The 19,160-nt window shown below is 48.3% G+C and overlaps 1 protein-coding gene across 1 annotated transcript in view; it reads left to right on the top strand.

The window, feature by feature from the left end:
- The first annotated feature begins 1,316 nt into the window (after window positions 1–1,316).
- The window catches only part of MARCO (macrophage receptor with collagenous structure), a 32,915-nt gene continuing 15,071 nt past the window's right edge, over window positions 1,317–19,160 (top strand). The window contains exons 1-7 of the mRNA XM_008544350.2: window positions 1,317–1,410; window positions 2,057–2,122; window positions 2,208–3,606; window positions 11,700–11,801; window positions 12,663–12,884; window positions 15,106–15,150; window positions 17,661–17,768. Coding sequence (XP_008542572.1) covers window positions 3,498–3,606; window positions 11,700–11,801; window positions 12,663–12,884; window positions 15,106–15,150; window positions 17,661–17,768 — 586 coding nt within the window. The 5' untranslated portion in view covers window positions 1,317–1,410; window positions 2,057–2,122; window positions 2,208–3,497. The remainder of the gene's footprint in view (window positions 1,411–2,056; window positions 2,123–2,207; window positions 3,607–11,699; window positions 11,802–12,662; window positions 12,885–15,105; window positions 15,151–17,660; window positions 17,769–19,160) is intronic.

Below are 19,160 nucleotides of genomic sequence, written 5' to 3'. Positions count from 1 at the left end.
GCGAGGTGTGACATGGACTCAGAGACCACCATGGAGACCTGGCCTGCCTGCTTGCTGTGGGGTTTTCTCTGCCTATTTTGAATACTTTGAGTTTATGTCAGTGATTTTTCACATCCTGCGTTAACATGGCTGCCCTGGTTTTAAGCTGGAATGTGGTTATTCAGGAGTTCTTGGTAATCTGCTAGGTGGCCCATTGACTAAAAGAGTTTGGGACCCACTAGTTCACAGACAGTCAAGCTCTGCAGAGGCCACCAGGAGTGGAGTCACACTGGCCTGGCACTCCAGCTCCATTACCCCGTCTAATAAAATCTGGTGAGCCACTTGGAGGCCACTTTGGAGAATATCAAAACTTGACATAACAATCGGAGCCACTCTGAACACACGTTTAAATTCTCCAATCCAATTATTCGTACTCTGCTAGAAAAATAAAGTGAAACCATGCATTTCTTGGTCCCCAAATGCAAGTTGACCACTTTATCTGGTGCGCAAGGGAAGTAACAGCCAGATATGCATTCCTGGAGATAAAAATGTCTGAGTGGGACTTAGGAAGAAACTGTACAGTGTTTCCTAAATTGTGTGTTTTGTACTTTATGGAAGATTTAAGGGATTTTTTCTGGTAACATTGACAACGCAGGACTTTCACATGATGTGCTGTCTTGGTATAAGATGCTACTCTTCTGAGAGTTCTTTCATTTACAAGCACACTTATACTTTTATTATTTCGTTTGATCCTCCAGCCATCCTATGGGCAAACAGGGCAACCACTGGCTCCCCAATTTGCAAATAGGGGCGCTGAAGCACAGAGCAACGAGCAGGGCTGGGACCAGGCTGAGCGAGTCACCAGCCATTGCAAGTACAGCATGCTGCCCCATCTTTATTTAAAATGCTGATATTTTGTTCATGACAGGCTTTTTGCCTTAACTTTGGATTTTAAAATATTGTGTTAAAATTTATCTTGATTGCTGAGTCTTCTGCACTCCAGGCCAGCGCCTCAGCTGGCTCGCTCTAGTCCCGGCCCTGCAGGCTGGATGCATTAGCTTGAATCCTAAGAAGTATCCATTTATTGCATGTCAAAAATGGACAAATATCAGTAATTTCGTATGGTTCAACCTAATGGATCCTCCCAGGAGGCAGCCCTGAGGGCTCACGCGGGTCTCCGTGTTGTGTGTAGCCGCTTCATTGCTCTCCGCAGCTGTCCTCAGCCTGGCTGCGCTGGAGAACCAGCATGGACTTTATTACAAGAGCCTTGGGCTGGAGGTGGGGATTGGCAGGTGTGTTTTCACAAAGCTCCTCTGATCCAAACCTCTGGATTACAGCTCCTGGATTAAACTGGGTTTAAGCCACGCCGCACAGGCAAGAGGCCCTCGAATCGAATTCTGGCGTCATCTCTTTCTAACTACAAGATGTGAGGCAAGTTCCAAGCTGGGAGCGTTGAGTAATATGCGTAAATGTCTAGCACAGTGTGTGGCACCTAATAAATCCTGGGTAACGGTTCATGATTCTATGAGCTCTTACTTTGTGCTGAGGTTCAGAGAAGTTAAGTCAGTCACCCAAGGTCACAGAGCAAGTTAATGAAAGAGTTGGGTTTAGGTCCCAGGTCTGTCTGGCCCCATAGTCAGAGCTGAAATGACTACACATGGCAGCCACTAAATGCTCCCTCCAAAGATGGTGGCACTAGGTAATTAGTCACAGCGTTTTGCAATGAGCCCCTTCCCCACGCCCGTGAATGAGGCCCGCCCTTGGTCAGAGCTGAGCTGACCAGGCAGACAGAGGAGGCATTGCAGCCTGAGGGAGTGGGTTCCCTGGCCTGGGGGTTTTGTCGTTCGCTCTGTCCCCAAACTTCTGACTGGAGCAGCCAGCTGCCTTCACTTCCTCACTTCCAACTCTCTCCTTTTAACTTTTTCTGTCCTGGCTTCTGCTCCTATCCCTCAGCCCAAACCAGTGACTTCCTGAACGTTGAAATTGTAGGCACCACTGGGGACCTCTGCTAGTGGGACATTGCCAGTAGCTCACTTTCCTGAGATTCTTTTCTCTTTTGTTCTCTGCCATGTCACAGGCCAAAGAAAGTGGCTTAGCTGGGCCCAGCCTCATTTCCTGCCAACTCATATGTTCCGAAGAGCCCGTAAGTCTCATGGTTCCCTGTCCCCAAGCCGTCCTGCCTCCGTGAGGCTGCGCTTGGAAAGCCCTCGCTTTATCTTGTTTTCCAGGTAAACTCCCAGCCATCCCTTTATGCCCAGATCTGATGTAAGGCTCTTGGGGGCACTCCCACCCCGCCCCCAGGCCTCTGCGGTCCTCTCAGGTGCTTTAATCACCTCTGCAGTGAGCAATTTCTGGAATTCGGCTGCATCCACATCCATGCTGCATACTAGACTGGGAACTCCTCTGAGGCAAAAGCTCTTGGCTTCATCTGCCTGGCACCCAGTAGGTTCACAGTGTCTCCAATGAGAATAACAGCAACAGGACCTTAGCGCTCATTGCCCGCCAGGTGCCATCCTAGCCACCTTCGGTGATTGAAGTCATTTAATACGCACAGCAATTCGCACCATCTTCCTTATTTTACAAAGGTGGAACATGAGGTGCTCAAAGCTTGAGTGACTTGCCCACCGTCACAGAGCTGCTACGTGGAGGAGGCGGAAACTGAGGGCCGGCACTGCAGCTCTTAGGGTCTGTGTCTCACCCACCATGCTCTGTAACCTCCTGGTAGAGAGGGCCTGGCACGAAAGAGGTGGGGAGGGGGTTTCTCCCCTCAAGTTGCTTAGATCCTACTGGCACCAGAGCCAGCACACATGGGGACACGCAGAACATGGGAAAACTGTAAGGAGAAATATAATTAAATGCTGAAATGTGTGGTACAGAGCAGGGCTTCTCCAACTTGAAAGTGCACGTACATCACCTGGGGATCCTGGGCAGACTTGGATTCAGTCTCTATGGGGTGGGACCTGACACTCTGAATTTCTAACAAGTTGCCAGGTGATGCTGAAACTGCTGGTCCAGGGACCACACTTTGAGAAGCAAGGGCAGAACCCCAGGGTAGAACCCCAGGGTAGAAGTGCATCAGAAGAGGGAGGTTTCAGTGTGGCTGGAGAGGTGCTGGGACAGCGAGCTGAGTCTGGGACGATGGCAGGGCCTGGATAAGCAGAGGGGAGGGAGAGAAACATCCTCCCAACTCATCCAGCTCCCTGTCCTTGGAGGCCCAGGAGAAAGAGGTGGTTTCAAGGACCTGTGACTTGTGCCCCCAATCCTCCTGGACTCCCCTTTTAACGAGCAGTGGCACTAAGCAGGAGCTCCACATGTGGATAGCTCGCTTTTGAGAAATGCCCAATCCTGATCACATCAGGAAACATTTTGCAAATTCAGAAATCGGAGCCAAAGGGAAGTGCTGTGTGGTCTACAACTGGCTGCAGTACTTAAATGGGAACAATATTTCTCCAAGTGGTTCCTCTTGAGGGGACCATTTCTGCTGGCCCCAGGACTTTGGCCACCTATAAAGCTTAGCAATGGAAAATAAGGAAATTTTAAAGGAGGAAGAGTCCTTGAACGGCCCCGGAGAAAGAGCAGCTCTCGAACCAACCATGTTCACCGCCATGGAGACCTTCGAGATCAATGGTAAGGTGCTACTCCCCAATAATGGTGTTGCCCCGTGATCCTGTCTGTTGGCCACAGAAGAATGGACAAGTCGATAGAAAGTCTAGCTTCGTACCAGGCTCTCATTAATACATTTCTAAAATGCTTCATTGTGGAGTTTGTGCAATGCTAGCAAGAGATGCTGTATCTTTAGCATTTAGTTGGGGTTTTTTTTAGCTTCTCAATTCCTTTAAATTGTATTTAAATATTTTCCCTTAGATTAATGCCAATGCTTATTATATACCCCTCCTTTTTATGGGTGTCTTATCCTGACGCACAGGTTGTGTGATGAAATGGCAATACAAAACAAGAAGGATGAAAAAGTTCCCCCAAACTGAAGCCCAGAGCCGCGTGTTTATTTCATGGAATTCCTTTAAGTTCTTTAAGGTGTCTTCTGTTAGAACTATTGTGTTTATCAGAGAGCGCTTTCTGCATTTCGTGTTGGCTAGGATATGTTCATAGCTTTGTAACTGTTTGTCTCAGATTAAACTCAGGTTTTAAAAATCCAGTCCACGTTATCTTTATTTTCTCCCTCAGGGTTACACAGGTGGTGCACTTTTTAAATCCAGAATTTGTAGCATTTAAAGTCACCAGCGAGCACTTTCCAGAGGGGATCTCTGACTCTCCATTCTAGAATATCCTCTTGGACTCACCTTCCAAGTCCATCAGTCATTTCCCCTCCTAATCTTTTCTGGAAGTTGTCTGTTCAGGAACAATTGCAGCTCTGTCCCCTGGCCTCACTGTCCCTCCCATCCAGCGTCTGTCTGCGCAGGTCGCCAGCTGGAATTGAGGGGTACAAAGACAAATGGTTGGTGCCCTGCCTTTTGGAATTTCCAGCATGGTAACAAAGAAGGTGTGTGCGCAACTGACTTTAACAGTTGGTGGCTATTCAGAGCTTTGGGGAGTACAGCATTCTGGACACAGGGCTCCTCAAGGTACAGAAAATGCTCAAGCGAATTCAGCCATCAAACATATTCAGCACCTACCATGTGCTGGGCTCTGCACTCAGTACCAGGGGAACAGACCAGAATGAACACGGCCTCTGGCCTCAGGGAGCCCGCAGTCGTGTCGGTGCCAGCAGGAGGTAGGCAGGGTGAGCCCGCCATAACCTGACTGTTTCTGTACAATTCATCATGGGCTGCGATGGATATTCACACAGGACATTGTGGTGGCATCTAACCTGGTACGGGCCCTGGACAGCTGAGACCTCTTTAAAGTTTAACGGATAATGGAGGTTAGTTAGAGAAAGGAGACGGTGGCTAGGGCAGGGGTAGGGCACCACATGTTTACAATATATTCACAAGGACTATTCAGAGAAATACAAACAGCTCCACTCTGTTGGGCCAAAACTGAGTAAGGAAGCCGAGTGGGGACGCAGACTGGGATCAGCTCATTTGGACTTTATCTTGGGGAAAATGGGAAGCTTGGACGGCGGTGGGGTTGGGTTGAGAGACATTCGTTTGGATTTGAGATTACTCACTAGCACAAATGGAGGACCAGCTGGGAAGAGTAATGCTGAGGACAGAAAGGAGCGTGGCAGCAAGAGATGCTGAGAGGCAGTGGTTTTAAGGAAGGAAAGGAGAGAATGCTCTGGAGAGATGTTAGAGGTCAAAGTCAGTAGGACTATAGCAATGGGATGGGCAAGTGAGAGAGATGCAAGGGTCTAGGGTGAACCCCAGAGTCCTGACCCGGGTTATGGATGCCACAACTAAAAATCTAACCCGAACCCAAATCACTCCAGTTTGGATGGAACATTTTCCTGCATGTACTGACAACTTTCTGTCTTCTCATACAATCATATAACATATGGAACTTTCTAGATGAATGCCCTTATGGACAGTAATCACTGAGAGGCTCTGTGACATAGTGTCCCCCTCAGGGGTTACTGAGATGAATAAAACAACAGATGGTCCCTGACTTATGATGGTTCGACTTAGGATTTTTTGATTTTACCATGGTGCGAGAGCGATATGCATGTGATAACAACTGTACTTCGAATTTTGAATTTTGGTCTTTCTCCGGGCTAGCAATATGCAGACGATACTCTCTTGGGGTGCCGAGCAGTGGCAACGGCCCCGAGCTCCCAGTCAGCCCCGTGAGCACGAGGGTGAACCACCCACACACTTACAGCCATTCTGTACCCATACAACCATTCTGTTTTTCACTTTCACTACAGTATTCGATCAATCACATGAGGTATTCAACACTTGATTATAAAATAGGCTCTGTGTGAGATGATTTTGCCCAACTGTAGGCAAACGTAAGTGTTCTGCGCACGTTTAAGGTAGGCTAGGTTGAGCTAGGATGTTGAGCAGGTGAGGTGTATTAAATGCATTTTTGACTTAATGATATTTTCAACTTACGATGGGTTTGTTGAGACGTAGCCCCAACATAAATTGAGGCCGAACTGTAGTTGCTTGAGCACTAAGTGGCCGCAGGCATCTTCACTTTACTTATTTTTGTCTGCCGAAGATTGTTTTAGTTTTCTGGAGAGGCTCGACATGGCAGGGGCTCTTGCTGCCATAGAGGTCCCACACAACCCCAGGTCTTTCCTTGTGAATCGGTGTCAGTCCCATCTCCCCTCAACGGGGGAGCCTTGAGCTTGAACGGGAGATCTTTCATTCGTCCCTGTTGACGATATCATTCTGAGACGTGCTCCTTTCTACCTCTGTGAAAATTACGAACCCCCGTCTGGCTGGAGTCTTCCTGTCCCTCCCCTGCCGTGTCTGGTCCCTCAGGGACTTCTGCTCCCACATTGGCAAGCAGGTCTGTGGGACGTCGTCTCTCTGGACGTCTCACCCTGAACCCTCAGCTATTTCAGGCTTCACATCTTTCTTCATGATACGTCTTCAAATTTCAGTCCAAAGAACATTCTCCTTGACAGAGAAGACCCCAAAGGTACAGCTAGAGAAGTTATAGGTGATGTTGCTGTTATTTATTTTAATTAGGCAGTGGGTCCCAGCAGTGGGCCTAGCTGTCCCTTCTTCCTGCTCTAAAGATAATTTTAAACATCCTCCGAACAGACCTTAACCCCCAGAGTCCATTCTGAGTCAGCCTTGCTGATGTGACTACTGTCATTTCGTGTCATTGTTCTGACTTAGTTCTTTGCTGTGTCACTATTTCTCAGCACTTTTAAGCATCTGGCTTTACCCTAGAGTTTTGTGGGGTTTTTTTAACTTTTTATTGTGAAACAGTTACAGATTCACAGAAAATTGCAAAACATGTACGGGGAAGTCTCTGTGACCCTCGACCACTTTCCCCCAGTGACAACACCTGGCACAGCTAGAGGACAGCCTCACTACCAGGAAACTGATGCTGGTGCACCCCACAGGGTTTATTTAGGGTTCACCAGTTTTACAAACACTCCTCTGTATGTATGTATATGATTCTCTACAATCTTATCCTGTGTATATGTTTGTGTAACTACCACCAAAAAGCAAGACACAAAACTGTTCTATCACCACAAAAGTCTTTCTCATGCTCCTCCTTTCTAGCCACACATATCCCTCCCTCCCTCAACAGCAATCACTCTCCCTGGAAACCCCTAATACAGTCCCTATTTCTGTAATTGTGTTATTTAAAGAACTTCATATTAATGGAATTACACCATATGTAACTTTTTTAAGACTGCCTTTTTTCCCATGGCATAATTCCCTTGAGATCCATCCAACTTGTTGCATGCGTCAATAGTTGGTTCCTCTTATTAATGAGTGTTATTCCATGATATGAATGTCCCACAGTTTGTCTAACCATTCACCCACTGGAAGACATGGATCGTTTCCAGTGTTTGGCTGTTACAAATAAAGCTGCCATAACCGCTCATGTAAAAGTTTCTGTGTAAGCATAAGTGTTTATTTCTCTGGGATATGTGCTTTAAGTGCAATTGCTGGATTCTAAGTGTATGTTTGGGTTTACAAGAAGCAGATGATCTATTTTCCCAGCGTAGATGTCCCATTTTGCATTCCCACCAGCAATGTACAACTGGTCCGGTATTCTGTGTCCTTGCCAGTAATTGATGTTATTACTGTTTTTATTTTAGCAATTCTGGTAGGTGTATGATAGTGATATCTCATTGTAATTTTAATTTATATTTTCCTAATGGCTCATGATGTTGAATATCTTTTCATGTGCCTATTTGCCACTGGTATATCCTCTTCATTGAAATATCTCATGTCTTTTGCCAATGTTTTATTTGGATCGTTTGTCTTTTTACTGTTAGTTTTGGGAGTTCTTTATATATTTGAAATTCAACTCTTTTGCCAGATACGGTTTGCAAATATTCTCTCCCAGTCAGTAACTCTCCAAGCCTTTTCATCTTCTTAACAGAGTCTTTTGCAAAGCAAAAACGTGTAATTTTATTGAGGTCCAACTTATCAGTTTTTCCTTTTATGGGTTGTGCTTTTGGTGTAACGTCTAAGAACTCTTTACCTAGCCCTAGGGCCCAAAGATTTTCTCCTATGTTTAATTTTAAAAGTTTTATAGTTTCACATTTTATAATTAAGTCCTCATTTCATTTTGAGTTGATTTTTTTAATAAGATGTTGAAGTTTGGGTCAAGGTTTCTTTGTTCTGTTCTGCCTGTGGACGTCCAATTGCTCCAACATCATTTGCTGAAAGGCATCCTTCCTCCATTAAGCTACTTTGGCACCTTTGTCAAAAATCAGTTGGGCATGTTTATGTAGGTCTATTTCTGTATTCTTTATTCTGTTCCTTTGATCTATATGTCTATTTCTCTACCAATGCTACACTGTCTTGATTACCGTAGGCTTATTGTAAGCCGTGACATCAGATAGAGTTATTCCTCATATTTTATTCTTTGTTATCAAGTTGATTTTAGCTATTTTATGGCTTGTGTTTTTCCATATAAATTTTAGTATAAGCTTATCTATACATACAAAAAACCTTGCTGGGATTTTGTAGGAATTGTATTGCACCTATAGATTAATTTGAGGAGAATTGACATCAATCCATGAACATGGTATATCTCCACATTTTTTAGGTCTTTAATTTTTTAAAATCAGGGATTTGTAATATTCAGCACATAAATCCTGTATAAATTTTGTTAAATTTATATCTAAATATTACATTTTATTTGGAGCCATTGTGTTTTAATTTTGAGTTCCACTTGTTTGCCAGTGGTATATAGGAATATGATTGCATACAACAGTGAGAACAGACGTCTTTGCCTTGTTCCCAAGCTTAGGAGGAAAATATTCTGTCTCATCATTAAGCATGATGTTAGCTTTAGATATTTTGTAGATGCTCTTTTTTTTCTTAAGTTGAGGAAGTTCTCATCTATTTCTAGTTTACTGAGAGTTTTTATTATGAATTTGTTATTTATTATGAGTTGTAATTATGAATTATAATTATGAGTTTTATGATGAATTGGATTTTGTCAAGTGCTTTTTCTGCATCAATTATATGATTATATGATTTTTCTTCTTTAGCTAGTCGATATGGTGGGTCATACTGATTGATTGATTTTGGGATATTGAACCAGTCTTGCATACCTAGAAATTCCATTAGTCATGGTATATAAATTCTTTTTATATGTTTCTTGAAACGGCTTATTAGTATTTTGTTGAAAATTTTTGTGTCAAATTTCATGAGAGATATTGATCTTTAGTTTTCTTTTTTTGTACTGTCTTTGTCTGGTTTTCATATCAGGATAATCTAGAACTCAAAATGAGTTAGGAAGTGCTCTCCACTCTTCTGTTATCTATAAGAAATTGTATAAAGTTCGTGTTAGTTCTTTTTTAAAGTTTTGTTAGGATACTCCAATAAGATCATCTGGGCCTGGATATTTCTTTTCAGGAGATTTTAATTACAAATTAAATTTATTTAATAGTTATAGATATTCATCTTATCTATTTTATATTGATTGACTATTGGTAATTTGTGGTTTTTGAGGAATAGGCCCATTTCTTCTAAGTTGTGAGCATAAAGTTAGTATTTCCTTTTTTGTTTTTTTGTTTTTTTTGCTGAGGAATCTTAGCCCTGAGCTAAGATCTGTTGCCAATCTTCCTCGTTTTTTGCTTGAGGAAGATTAGCCTTGAGCTAACATCTGTGCCAATCTTTCTCCACTTTATATGTGGTTTGCCACCACAGCTGCCGGACTAGTGGTGTAGGCCCATGCTAGGGATCTGAATGGACAAACCTGGGATGCCAAAGCCAAGTGTGCCAAACTTAACCAGTACACCATGGGGCTGACCCCTTGCCTTATTTTTTTTAATGGCCGCAGGATCTGTGGTAATAGCCCCTGTTTTACTCCTTATATTGGTGATTTGTGTCTTTTTTCTTTTTGTCTTTATCTGTCTTGCTATAGCTTTATCAACTTTATTGATTTTATTCAAAGAACCAGCATTTTGTTTTATTAATTTTCTCCTTTGTATTTGTATTTTAAATCTCATTGATTTATGCTCTGATCTTTATTATTTCTTTTTTTATGGTTGCTTAGGGTTTTGCTCTTCTTTTTTAGTTTCTTGAGGTAGGAACTTAGTTTGTTGATTTGAGACCTGTCCTTATTTAGAATGTAGGTATTTAATACTCTAAATTTCCCTCTTGGTGCTGCTTTAGCTGAATCCTATAATTTGATATGTTGCATTCTTTCATTCAGTTCTGGCCTTTTTTTTTTGAGACTTTCTCTATGGTTCATGCATTATTTAAAAGTTTTTAAAAGAAATTTTCAGGTGTTTGGAGATTTTCCTGTTGCTACCTGTTGTCGATTTCTATTTTGATTGCATTGTTAAAGAACATACTCCATACGACTTCATTTCTTTTGCATTTTGTTGAGGTTTGTTTTATGTCCCAGGATATGGTTTATCTCGGTGAAGATTCCCCATGAGGTGAGCTCAGGCCTTGGGGTTAGATGGAACAGGGGTCACGTGCCTGATGTGCCAGCTTGCCTTCTCTGAACCCCAGGTCTTCCTCTATAGAAGGAGGTGGTAAGATCTACTTTGCAGGATTGCTGCAAGGATCGGAGATGATGTTGGTCCCTGCCTGGAGCAGGGTCGGGGTTCAGTCAGTGTCACTGTGGGAATCACAAGGCCTTCTGCAGGCTGGGCCCCTGCCTTTGGATGCTCCTAAAGAGGGAGACAGCTGGCATGGGAGAAAGACTGCAGCTGGAGCCACTGCAGTTCTTTGTAATGCCCGAAACTGGAAGCAGCTTGTCTATAGGGAAATGCTTGCATGGACTGCGGCTTTTGTCTTTAAGGAGTATTAGGCAGCTATTAAAATGAATAGTTCAATCTCTCTTTACAAAGAAAACTAGAGGAATGGCCACGGAAAATCATTCATTGCAGAGAGCAATATGCTATATTATATGTAATATGATATCATCCGTGTAAAATTAAAAGAAAAAAACAGTCTATCTAGGAGCATATGGGTTTGCAAGTCTCTGAGAGCAAGGGGGACGGGAGGAAGGCCACACAGCAGAATGCTAACAAGGTTACCTCAGCGGGTTAGAACCTCAAGGGACGGAGGTCTCCTGAGGTCCCTAATTACAAGATTATTAACATTTGTAATTCTCTTTACATTGTTTGGTAAGTTATATTAAGCACATTTTACTTTTATAATTATAAAATCTAAAGAAAAAGAAAACAAAGGCCTGGACATGAGTTCCATACCTGCATCTTATTACCTAATAGGCTTTTCAACTTCTCCAAACCTCACTCATTGTTTGTAAAATGGGAACAAGCCTCCTCCTCTTACAATTTTGAAATTTACATATGTTAATTCATTAATTCATCCAATAAACATCAGTTGAGAGCCACGGGTGGCCAGGCACTGTGCTGGGGCTCCGACAGTGACGTCACACCTGGCTTAAGGACAGTATTCTTCCAACTAATGCTGCATGGCACCGGGATTGTGTACCACAAATGAGCAACCAACAATGGTACTTCTTATCTTGTGGCAAGAGGAGGATTGGGGAAAGATTTAGGGGGAGTGGGCCTTTGTGTCTCTTCCCTCGACCTCACCCGGAGCCCTCTGCTCATACAAAGGGGATCCGGGCACCGGTTGGGGCACCCTGCTCTCTGCCCTCTGCAGCAGCCGCCTTTTTCCCACATTGTGTTTCAGATCCAAAGCCCAAGAAGAAATATGGGATGAGCTGCTTCCTGGCCATGGTGTCCATCTACCTGGTTCTGCTCACTGCGGGTGCCGGGTTGCTGGTCGTGAAGGGTAAGGCAGTCTTGGTCCTGTCCGGCGCCTCCTGGGGTGACTGAACATGGCCCCATCAGACACAGGGCTCGGGTTGAGTGGAGAGCTCTGGATCCAGTGCTGCCCACCCACTGGGAGACAGTTCTCAGTCCCTGAGCAGCCACAGTGATGGAGGCAGGAGGGGACAAGCAGAGAAGGGAGTGTGTGTGTGTGTGTGTGTGTGTGTGTGTGTGTGTGTGAAAGAGAGAGAATGCACACGTGAGCCTGTGTGTGTCTAAGTTAGGAAAAGGTACAACAAATCCACACGCGTATGCCATGTGCATCTCACGCCAGTGACTCCCCACCTCTGAGTGAGAAGGGGCTTTGTTGATCAGTGTTCATTTTAATGTGATTTTGCTTTCAAAGTGTTCCCCGTCCAAATGTTAAGGTCATGCAGCAATTCCATCAGCAGACACTGGGGTCACTCAAGAATGTCACGTGCCCCATTGTCATAAACACACGTCACATGCATATTAAGGTCAGACAGGATTGGGTCAGACCAGCATATTAGTTGTTGTGCATTCACGCCTAGAGCCCACGTAAAGCTCTTAATTGCTTGAAGGTTGAGGGTTGATTGTGACGCAGTGGGGACGTCTCTAGACCAGGCAGGAATGTGCTATGGACCCATAATGTCTTGCCTGAGTGTGGAGTGCACATGTGTAAGATATAGAAAAAGCTCTGTGCTCACGCTGGGTCCTCACAGCACGTGAAATGTGTGTTTACGTATTCAGGACATCCAGAAGTGATACACACATGACGCAAGAATGTCAAGGATATGCTCAAATGCCCCAGGCTTTAATGAGGTCCCTAAAAGAATGTTGCGGGGGGGGGCGGGGTGTCCAGTTCTGAATCTGCAGAAGCGGCTCTGGGCCCTGGAGATGCAGTTCGCCGATGAAACGCCGGCCACTGGGGACAGCCCGTCGTTCTTTTCGTTCCAGTCAGCGCACGCCCCACGCCTGGCTGGGGGTGCACCGAGGCTGCAATTCCTGCAGGCCCAGCTCACCGACGTCCGTGTCAGACAGGAGCACCTGAAGCAACAGGTGGACAACTTCACTCAGAGCCCAGGTTTGGCCCCCTCCCCTCCAGACTGGGACTCCTCAAAGGAGGATGGGAAAGGAGGAGCTGCTGCTTCAGGGGCAAGGGGGTCTGTGCACCTGAATCCCCTTCCTTGGCAAAAGGGGCTTCCAGAATCCTGGCCTGGTGTGGGACTGTGGTGGCCAAGACATGGGGTGAGAGCCCTATGGGGTGGGCATAAAGTTACAGGCCCCATAGGTGATTGCAGACAGATCTCGGGGAGACAGCAGGGTGAAGAACTTAGGACCAAGGACCCTGTCCAAGCAAGTGTGACCCCAAGAGCCATGGGCTGGAGCAACCAGCTCAAGGCCAGGTCTGAGTGACACAGGCCTTAGATTGATCCAGAATGTTTAGGCGGGCAGGTAAGATGCAGAGCTGGGGGTGATTCCCAGGATCACACCCATGCAGCCAATGAATATTGGTCCATGGCTGAGAAGAGTAATAGCGGGCACTGAGCCAGTCCAGAGATGCAGGGACCTTGGTGGGGAGAGGACTGCTGGACCTGTTGGGGGTGGCTTAGATGGTAGGGCTGCAGGCAGGAGAAAACAGAGCTACAGGTGGAAAGAACAGGGGTCCCCCTTTTTTCACTTCCCTCTAGGCTTTGTGGTTGGGCTAAGTGAGGTCACGCCGGCCCATCTCTCAGGCTGTTCCAGGATAGGAAGGGCTAATTTGGGCAAAACCAGCTCTTAGGTGTGACCTGACTGTCAGGGTTTACACTGTTACCTGGAGCTCCACTTCCTTGCTCTGGCGCCTGTGTCTGGGGCAGGCTGAGACTCAAGAGGGTGATCCCATGGCCGGGGTCCTGCACCCACGGAAACGTATGCTGGACATGGGGTCCAGGAGGGATAACCCCTCCGAGAGGCTGCAGTCTCCCCAGTGAGCATGGATGAGAGCCGAGTCAGGATGCGAGGAGAGGTGACACCTGTGGCAGATGGGCAGAGTCCAGGCTGGGATGCTCAGACACAGGGAGTATCTCCCTCTCCCTTGAGACATGAAGGAGTTCATTTAGGTCAACACAGGTTCCTTTCCTTTAACTTGAGGCACTTCCTCAGCTGGTTTGGCTCCGTAGTCTTCTAACAATGTGGGGTGTGTTCAGGGGGATCTCAGCTCTCTTTCCACACTTCTGCAACTCCTGGGGAGCTCCAGGTGTTTGGCCCCTGTCATCCAACCCCGCACATCTGCTCAAAGCCTCTGCTGCTTACCGCGGAGGGCTCAGCCTTCCGACACTGAGCTGGGAGCTCTGGGTGCCTACCCCCACGGCTCGGCCTGCCACCCACTCTCCTTCCCTTGCAGAGCGGTTCCAGATCAGAGGTGAACCAGGCACTCCAGGTGGATTCATTTCCTCTCTGGCTCGTCCTGCCCTCTCCCGACCTTCCCCAAGGGCTCCTTGGCCTGTGCCTTGCTGGGCCTCAACACCTGACCTCAGCTTACCTCCCCTGGTCCCCAAAGCCCCCCCACAAACTCACTCGTCCTCAGTTGGGTCTCCTCTCTGCCCCCTGACCATGCTTGGATCCCCAGCTTCTGGGTCTTTACCCTGCTCCTTGCCGGAAATGGGAAACGGCTTCCCCCCTCCAGCCCTCCCATGCAAGCCTAGCCATGTTCCAAGTCCAGCCCAAGCGCATCCCCCTCAGCCAGCCTCTCCCCCAGGCTTCCGAGTGCAAGCACAGCTCCCCTCTGTTTCCCATAAGCACTCTTTCCAGGTGCCTTTTACCTAACACTTAGTGCTTGTCACCCCGTCTGGCTGTGATCATTTCTAGTGGTGCACGGCTCATCTCTCCTACAAGAACGTAAAGATGTGGGGAGGGTGTGTAACATAATACGTCCCGAGTTAGACTCCAGATGCTGAGCCTCAAGGAGCCGGGCCACCATACAGAGCTGGGACAGCCTGTACAGCCTGAGGTGGCAGGGGGACATGCTGAGGGCCACAGGATCCTAGGGGCTCGCCCTGGAAAACCCCTCCGAAGGGCCTGGATCCATCTTGTCAACAAGTGGGCACTTGTCCCAAAGTGCCAGGGGCAGAAGGCTCTGGCCTTGATCCACCAGGAAGAGGCACAGCTCTGTTAGGGGGCCTGCCATAGCCACTGGCTATGAACGGGGCCAAGGAGGCCAAGGGGCACCATGGAGCCACAGATGACAGCTGGTGGCTGCTGGCCCCTTAATCTTTTCTTGCCTGCGTGTCTGGACTACATTCTGAATTTCTTTTCCTTTCCAGGCCTCCCAGGACCCAAAGGTCCTCCAGGAATCAAGGGAGAGGCAGGTGAGTAGGGGCTGGGTATGTGCACCAGCACGTACAACAGGCTTTCTCAGAGACAGGACAGAAGCCTGCAGATGCAGACCCACTCCAGAGTCTAAACACCCAGTGGGGTCTTTAAGAGAGGGAGACCGGCCCGGTGGGACACCTGGATGAGCTGGGATGCTGGGAAGTCCCCTGCCTCACAGGGAAGGCACCCAGGTGGGGCTGGAGCAGGTGGATGCTCCAATCTTCTCCTCAGTGCCCAGGAGTCCAAGCCTGTGAGCATCACTTGGGGAGTCAAGTGCACCGGCCCAGCAGGGACTCTAGAGTCTGACACCGTGGACTAGCTCTGTGACCTTGGAAATGTTCCCTTACCTTTCCCAGCCTCAGTTTCTTTGTCTGTGAAATGGAGATGAGAGTGCTTCAGAGGGGCCTGGGGGATTAGAGGTCATGGTTAAAAGCCCATGATTGTTTCTGTCTTTTAGGCTGTAGCCTTAACCTGCCCAGCCATCTTACAGATGGCCACAAAACGGCTGGGCCAGAGAATCTGGGGCGCTCAGCCGCCCCGCTGCAGGGAAAACCCAAACCAGAGCCCTCAGCTGTCGCAGTCCGCTCCACTCTCCACCTCCCAGTCCCTGGTCCCCTGAGGGGTTGAGGTTGCTGAGATGTAACAATGCAAAGACAATAAGACGTTGCTAGAGGAAGAGCAGAATAAGAGGATTTGCGAGGAAGGGGGAAGTAAAGAAACCACGAGTCTCTAAGCCTCCAGCCCACTGAGGCAGAAAGAAAACACCGCCAGCTACAGAAGGCAGACATGTGGGGAGGGACAAGGCTTTTCAAGGAACTAGTCTTTAGAAGGAATTTAATAGAAAGGATCCCAAGGAGTCTCCTGTTCTAAGTCTGCAGCAGGGCTTGTTCCAAGGAGGTTTTCGAGGGGACAATGGGCAAATGGCAGGAGGAGAGTTTACACTGAGTGGGGGACACGTGCAGGCACCTGCACACCCATCCATGTGTGCACACGCGCTTGTGCACATACGCACTCCCACGTGCACATACACTCACATGCATCCACACCCACACACGCACTCCCACGCACTCCCACTCAGCCTCTGGAGCTCAGGGCTGGGTCACCCGTAAGGTGGTGGGTCTCCCTCCTTCCTCTTTTCTCCCAGAGAGGAAGCGAGTGGGCTGGGCGCCAGGAACTCACCACGCAGCCCCACACGGGCCCACCTGAAAGGGCTAGCCAGAATCCCAAGTTGCTCCATCATTCCTTCGAGAAGAGATGAGCCTGGAGCATCCCTTCTTCAGGACTGAGATAGGCGCTCACATCACACGCTCTGACAGAAGACTCAGCAGGGCTGTGCAATCTCACTAAAACCGGGCCACCCTTCTCCAACCCAGCACCCCCCTGGAGCCCATACACGTAAATCTGGTCAAAGAGGAAGGCTGCTGAGCTTCCAGGGGGAGCGGGGGTCAGAGCCCCTCTGTGCCCCCACCCAGCCCCAGAAAAGTCCTGTAATTCGGAAACTCCCTTAGCACCTCTCTCTCTCCATCCCCCCGTCTCTCCTCTCCCTCCCCCTCTTCCCACTCTCCTTCCCTCCCTCAATTGCCCTTCACACTTTCACTGTCCTGCTCCTGCCCCTCCTCCTCCGTGAAGCCCTCCCTGACTTCCCCCAAGCTTCAGGGACACCCTGTGCCTCCAGTCTGTGCTCCACACCCTAGCCTGTTATCCCTGTGCCATGCAGGAGGGAATCATCGTTCCTCAGTTCCATTTGTCCTGGGCACTGGAGCATAATTATGTACCTGCTAAAGATCAGGGGGTCATTTCCAGCGCCATTTTACAGAGGAGAAAATTGAGGTACTTAATTCTGACGTGACTTTTCAAAAGTCATCCAGTCTGTTGAGGGGCAGAGCTATGACTCCAATCACTTGCCTTACTCTGAAGCCTTCCTTCCACCACCACCCGGGGCACATTCCCAGGTGCTATGCCACCCCTTGGGAATAGAGCCAACACTGCTTGGAGTGGCTGGGGACTCAATAGTGTGTGTGCATGAGTGTGCATGCATGCCTGTGTGTGTGTGTGTGTGAGAGAGAGATCTTCTCCTGTGGGCAGCTTGCCCAAGGCAGGGGTCTAGAATGTTGGCTGATGGCAGAGCCCAGACCACAGTGACTGAGCTCTCCTTTCCCTCTTCACAAGCCTCCAAGGACTCAAGGGTGCTCCAGGGAAGCAAGATGCTGTTGGTAACTCGTGCTTCCTCTGCTTGGGCTCTGCGAGGCCTTGGGGGAGGCCTGAGCCAGTTTCCCCCAGTCTCCCCTCCCCATAGTCAGCCTCAGGGGTTAACACCCTCCCACGGTCCCTTCCCTTGAGTCTGCTTGTACCTCGTCTAGACCACCCAAGAGAAGAGCTAACACATCCCCTACACTTCCTCTGGGAACCTCTTTCCCTTCTCCCCAGGATGCCCCTGCCCCATTGCCTAAGAACCCATCCCCCGGAGGACGGCGGGAACCCGCCTCACTGGCCATTCCCTTTGCAGGCACCCCGGGACGCCAAGGAGAGAAGGGAAGCAAAGGCGATGGGGGTCTCACTGGCCCAAAAGGGGAAACAGGAGCCAAGGGAGAAAAAGGAGGCCTGGGTCTCCCAGGTAAGGGCCGCGTGGGGTCGGCGCTCGCCGGGAGCCTGAGGGGCTGGGCACCACCTCTGCGGATCGTGTCTATTAAGTGTCCTTGAGGGCAGGGCTGTGCTCTGCTCATGGGCATCCCAGGAGTACAAAGTGGGCCCTTCTGCCCAGGAGAGAAGAGGACAGGGATGTGAAAGCTAACAGCAATGTGAGAGGAGCAATGATTTCATGCCAGGCACAACCTGTGACAAGTGGGGACACAGGCAGGGCTAGGAGCTCAGAGGAGCAGCTCGCAGTGAGGGCTAAGGGCCAGATTCCGGGAGGGGGACTTCAGGCGCCTAGAACCCCCATTGATGGCAGGTGCTGTCTCTAGAGCAGGGCTTCTCCAGCTGGGGGCCATGGCTAAGATCCATCTGGGGCACTTGTTCACAATGCAGGTCTGGCCCAACAGTCTATATTTCCAAGGCCCTGGGTGACTCCGACCGTGGAGGTCTTGGGCACGCTCTGAGCAGCGCTGTCCCAGGCGCTTTGCTAAAGACGAGCATCTTCCTGTGCCTGGTCTCTTGGCCTCTTGTGGCCATTGGGGCGACTGGGGCTGCAGCCAGGAGAATGAGGGCTATGGAGCTGGTGGGCTTGTTTGGCATCCCTGCTCTGCACCTGTTCCCCTGTGACACCAGGCACATGGCTCAACCTGCTAAGATTTAATTTCTTCATTTCAGAAGAGAATGGTAATTAAATTCAAATAATAATTAAGTGATACACATCTTGCAGGACAGTTATAAGGGTTGGTGAGCATGTCTTTAAACTCTGCCACATGGTAGGCACTAGATAAATGATAACCATTGGTGGTAGTAGGCTCAGTGATCCTGTAAGGTAGAGAGGAAAGGACGTTGGTTCCAAGATCAGACAGATCTGGGTTCTAATGTGGCTCACTAGCTGTGTGACCCTGGGCAAATGACTTAAATTCTCTGAGCCTCAATTTACTCATCTATAAAAAAGCGATGGTAATAGCAACTTTAATGAGGATTAATTACAACAGGAATCTAAGACACACAAGATGTGTGATACTATACCGCCAACAGGATTATTTACATGGTAAGAAACTGGGTGCTTTCTTCAGGAAAAGACCCCTTAGCAGGGACGCATGAGACCCCCTCAAATACTAGCAAAGCTCTTGGAGAAGAGAAAATAGACTTTCTCTAGGCGGTGCCCAGCAGAAGAACGAGGACCAGTGGGCAAAGGTTCCAGGAGAACCAGTTATACAGAGGTAAGGAAGGGGGAACGAGTTTGAACTTGGGGCTGCCCCAGGATGGAAGGGGCCGACGTGGGTCTTAGGGCGTAGCTGGCTACTGGGGAGGGAGGCAGGGGCTGCAGAATTCTCCTTGGTGGGACTGAAGGGGGATCCTTGCACCAGGC

Source organism: Equus przewalskii, chromosome 17 (genome assembly GCF_037783145.1).
Source record: "Equus przewalskii isolate Varuska chromosome 17, EquPr2, whole genome shotgun sequence".
Classification (NCBI taxonomy): Eukaryota; Metazoa; Chordata; class Mammalia; order Perissodactyla; family Equidae; genus Equus; species Equus przewalskii.
The sequence above is the reverse complement of the archived record's forward strand: the minus strand, read 5'-3'. Positions and strand labels throughout refer to the sequence as shown.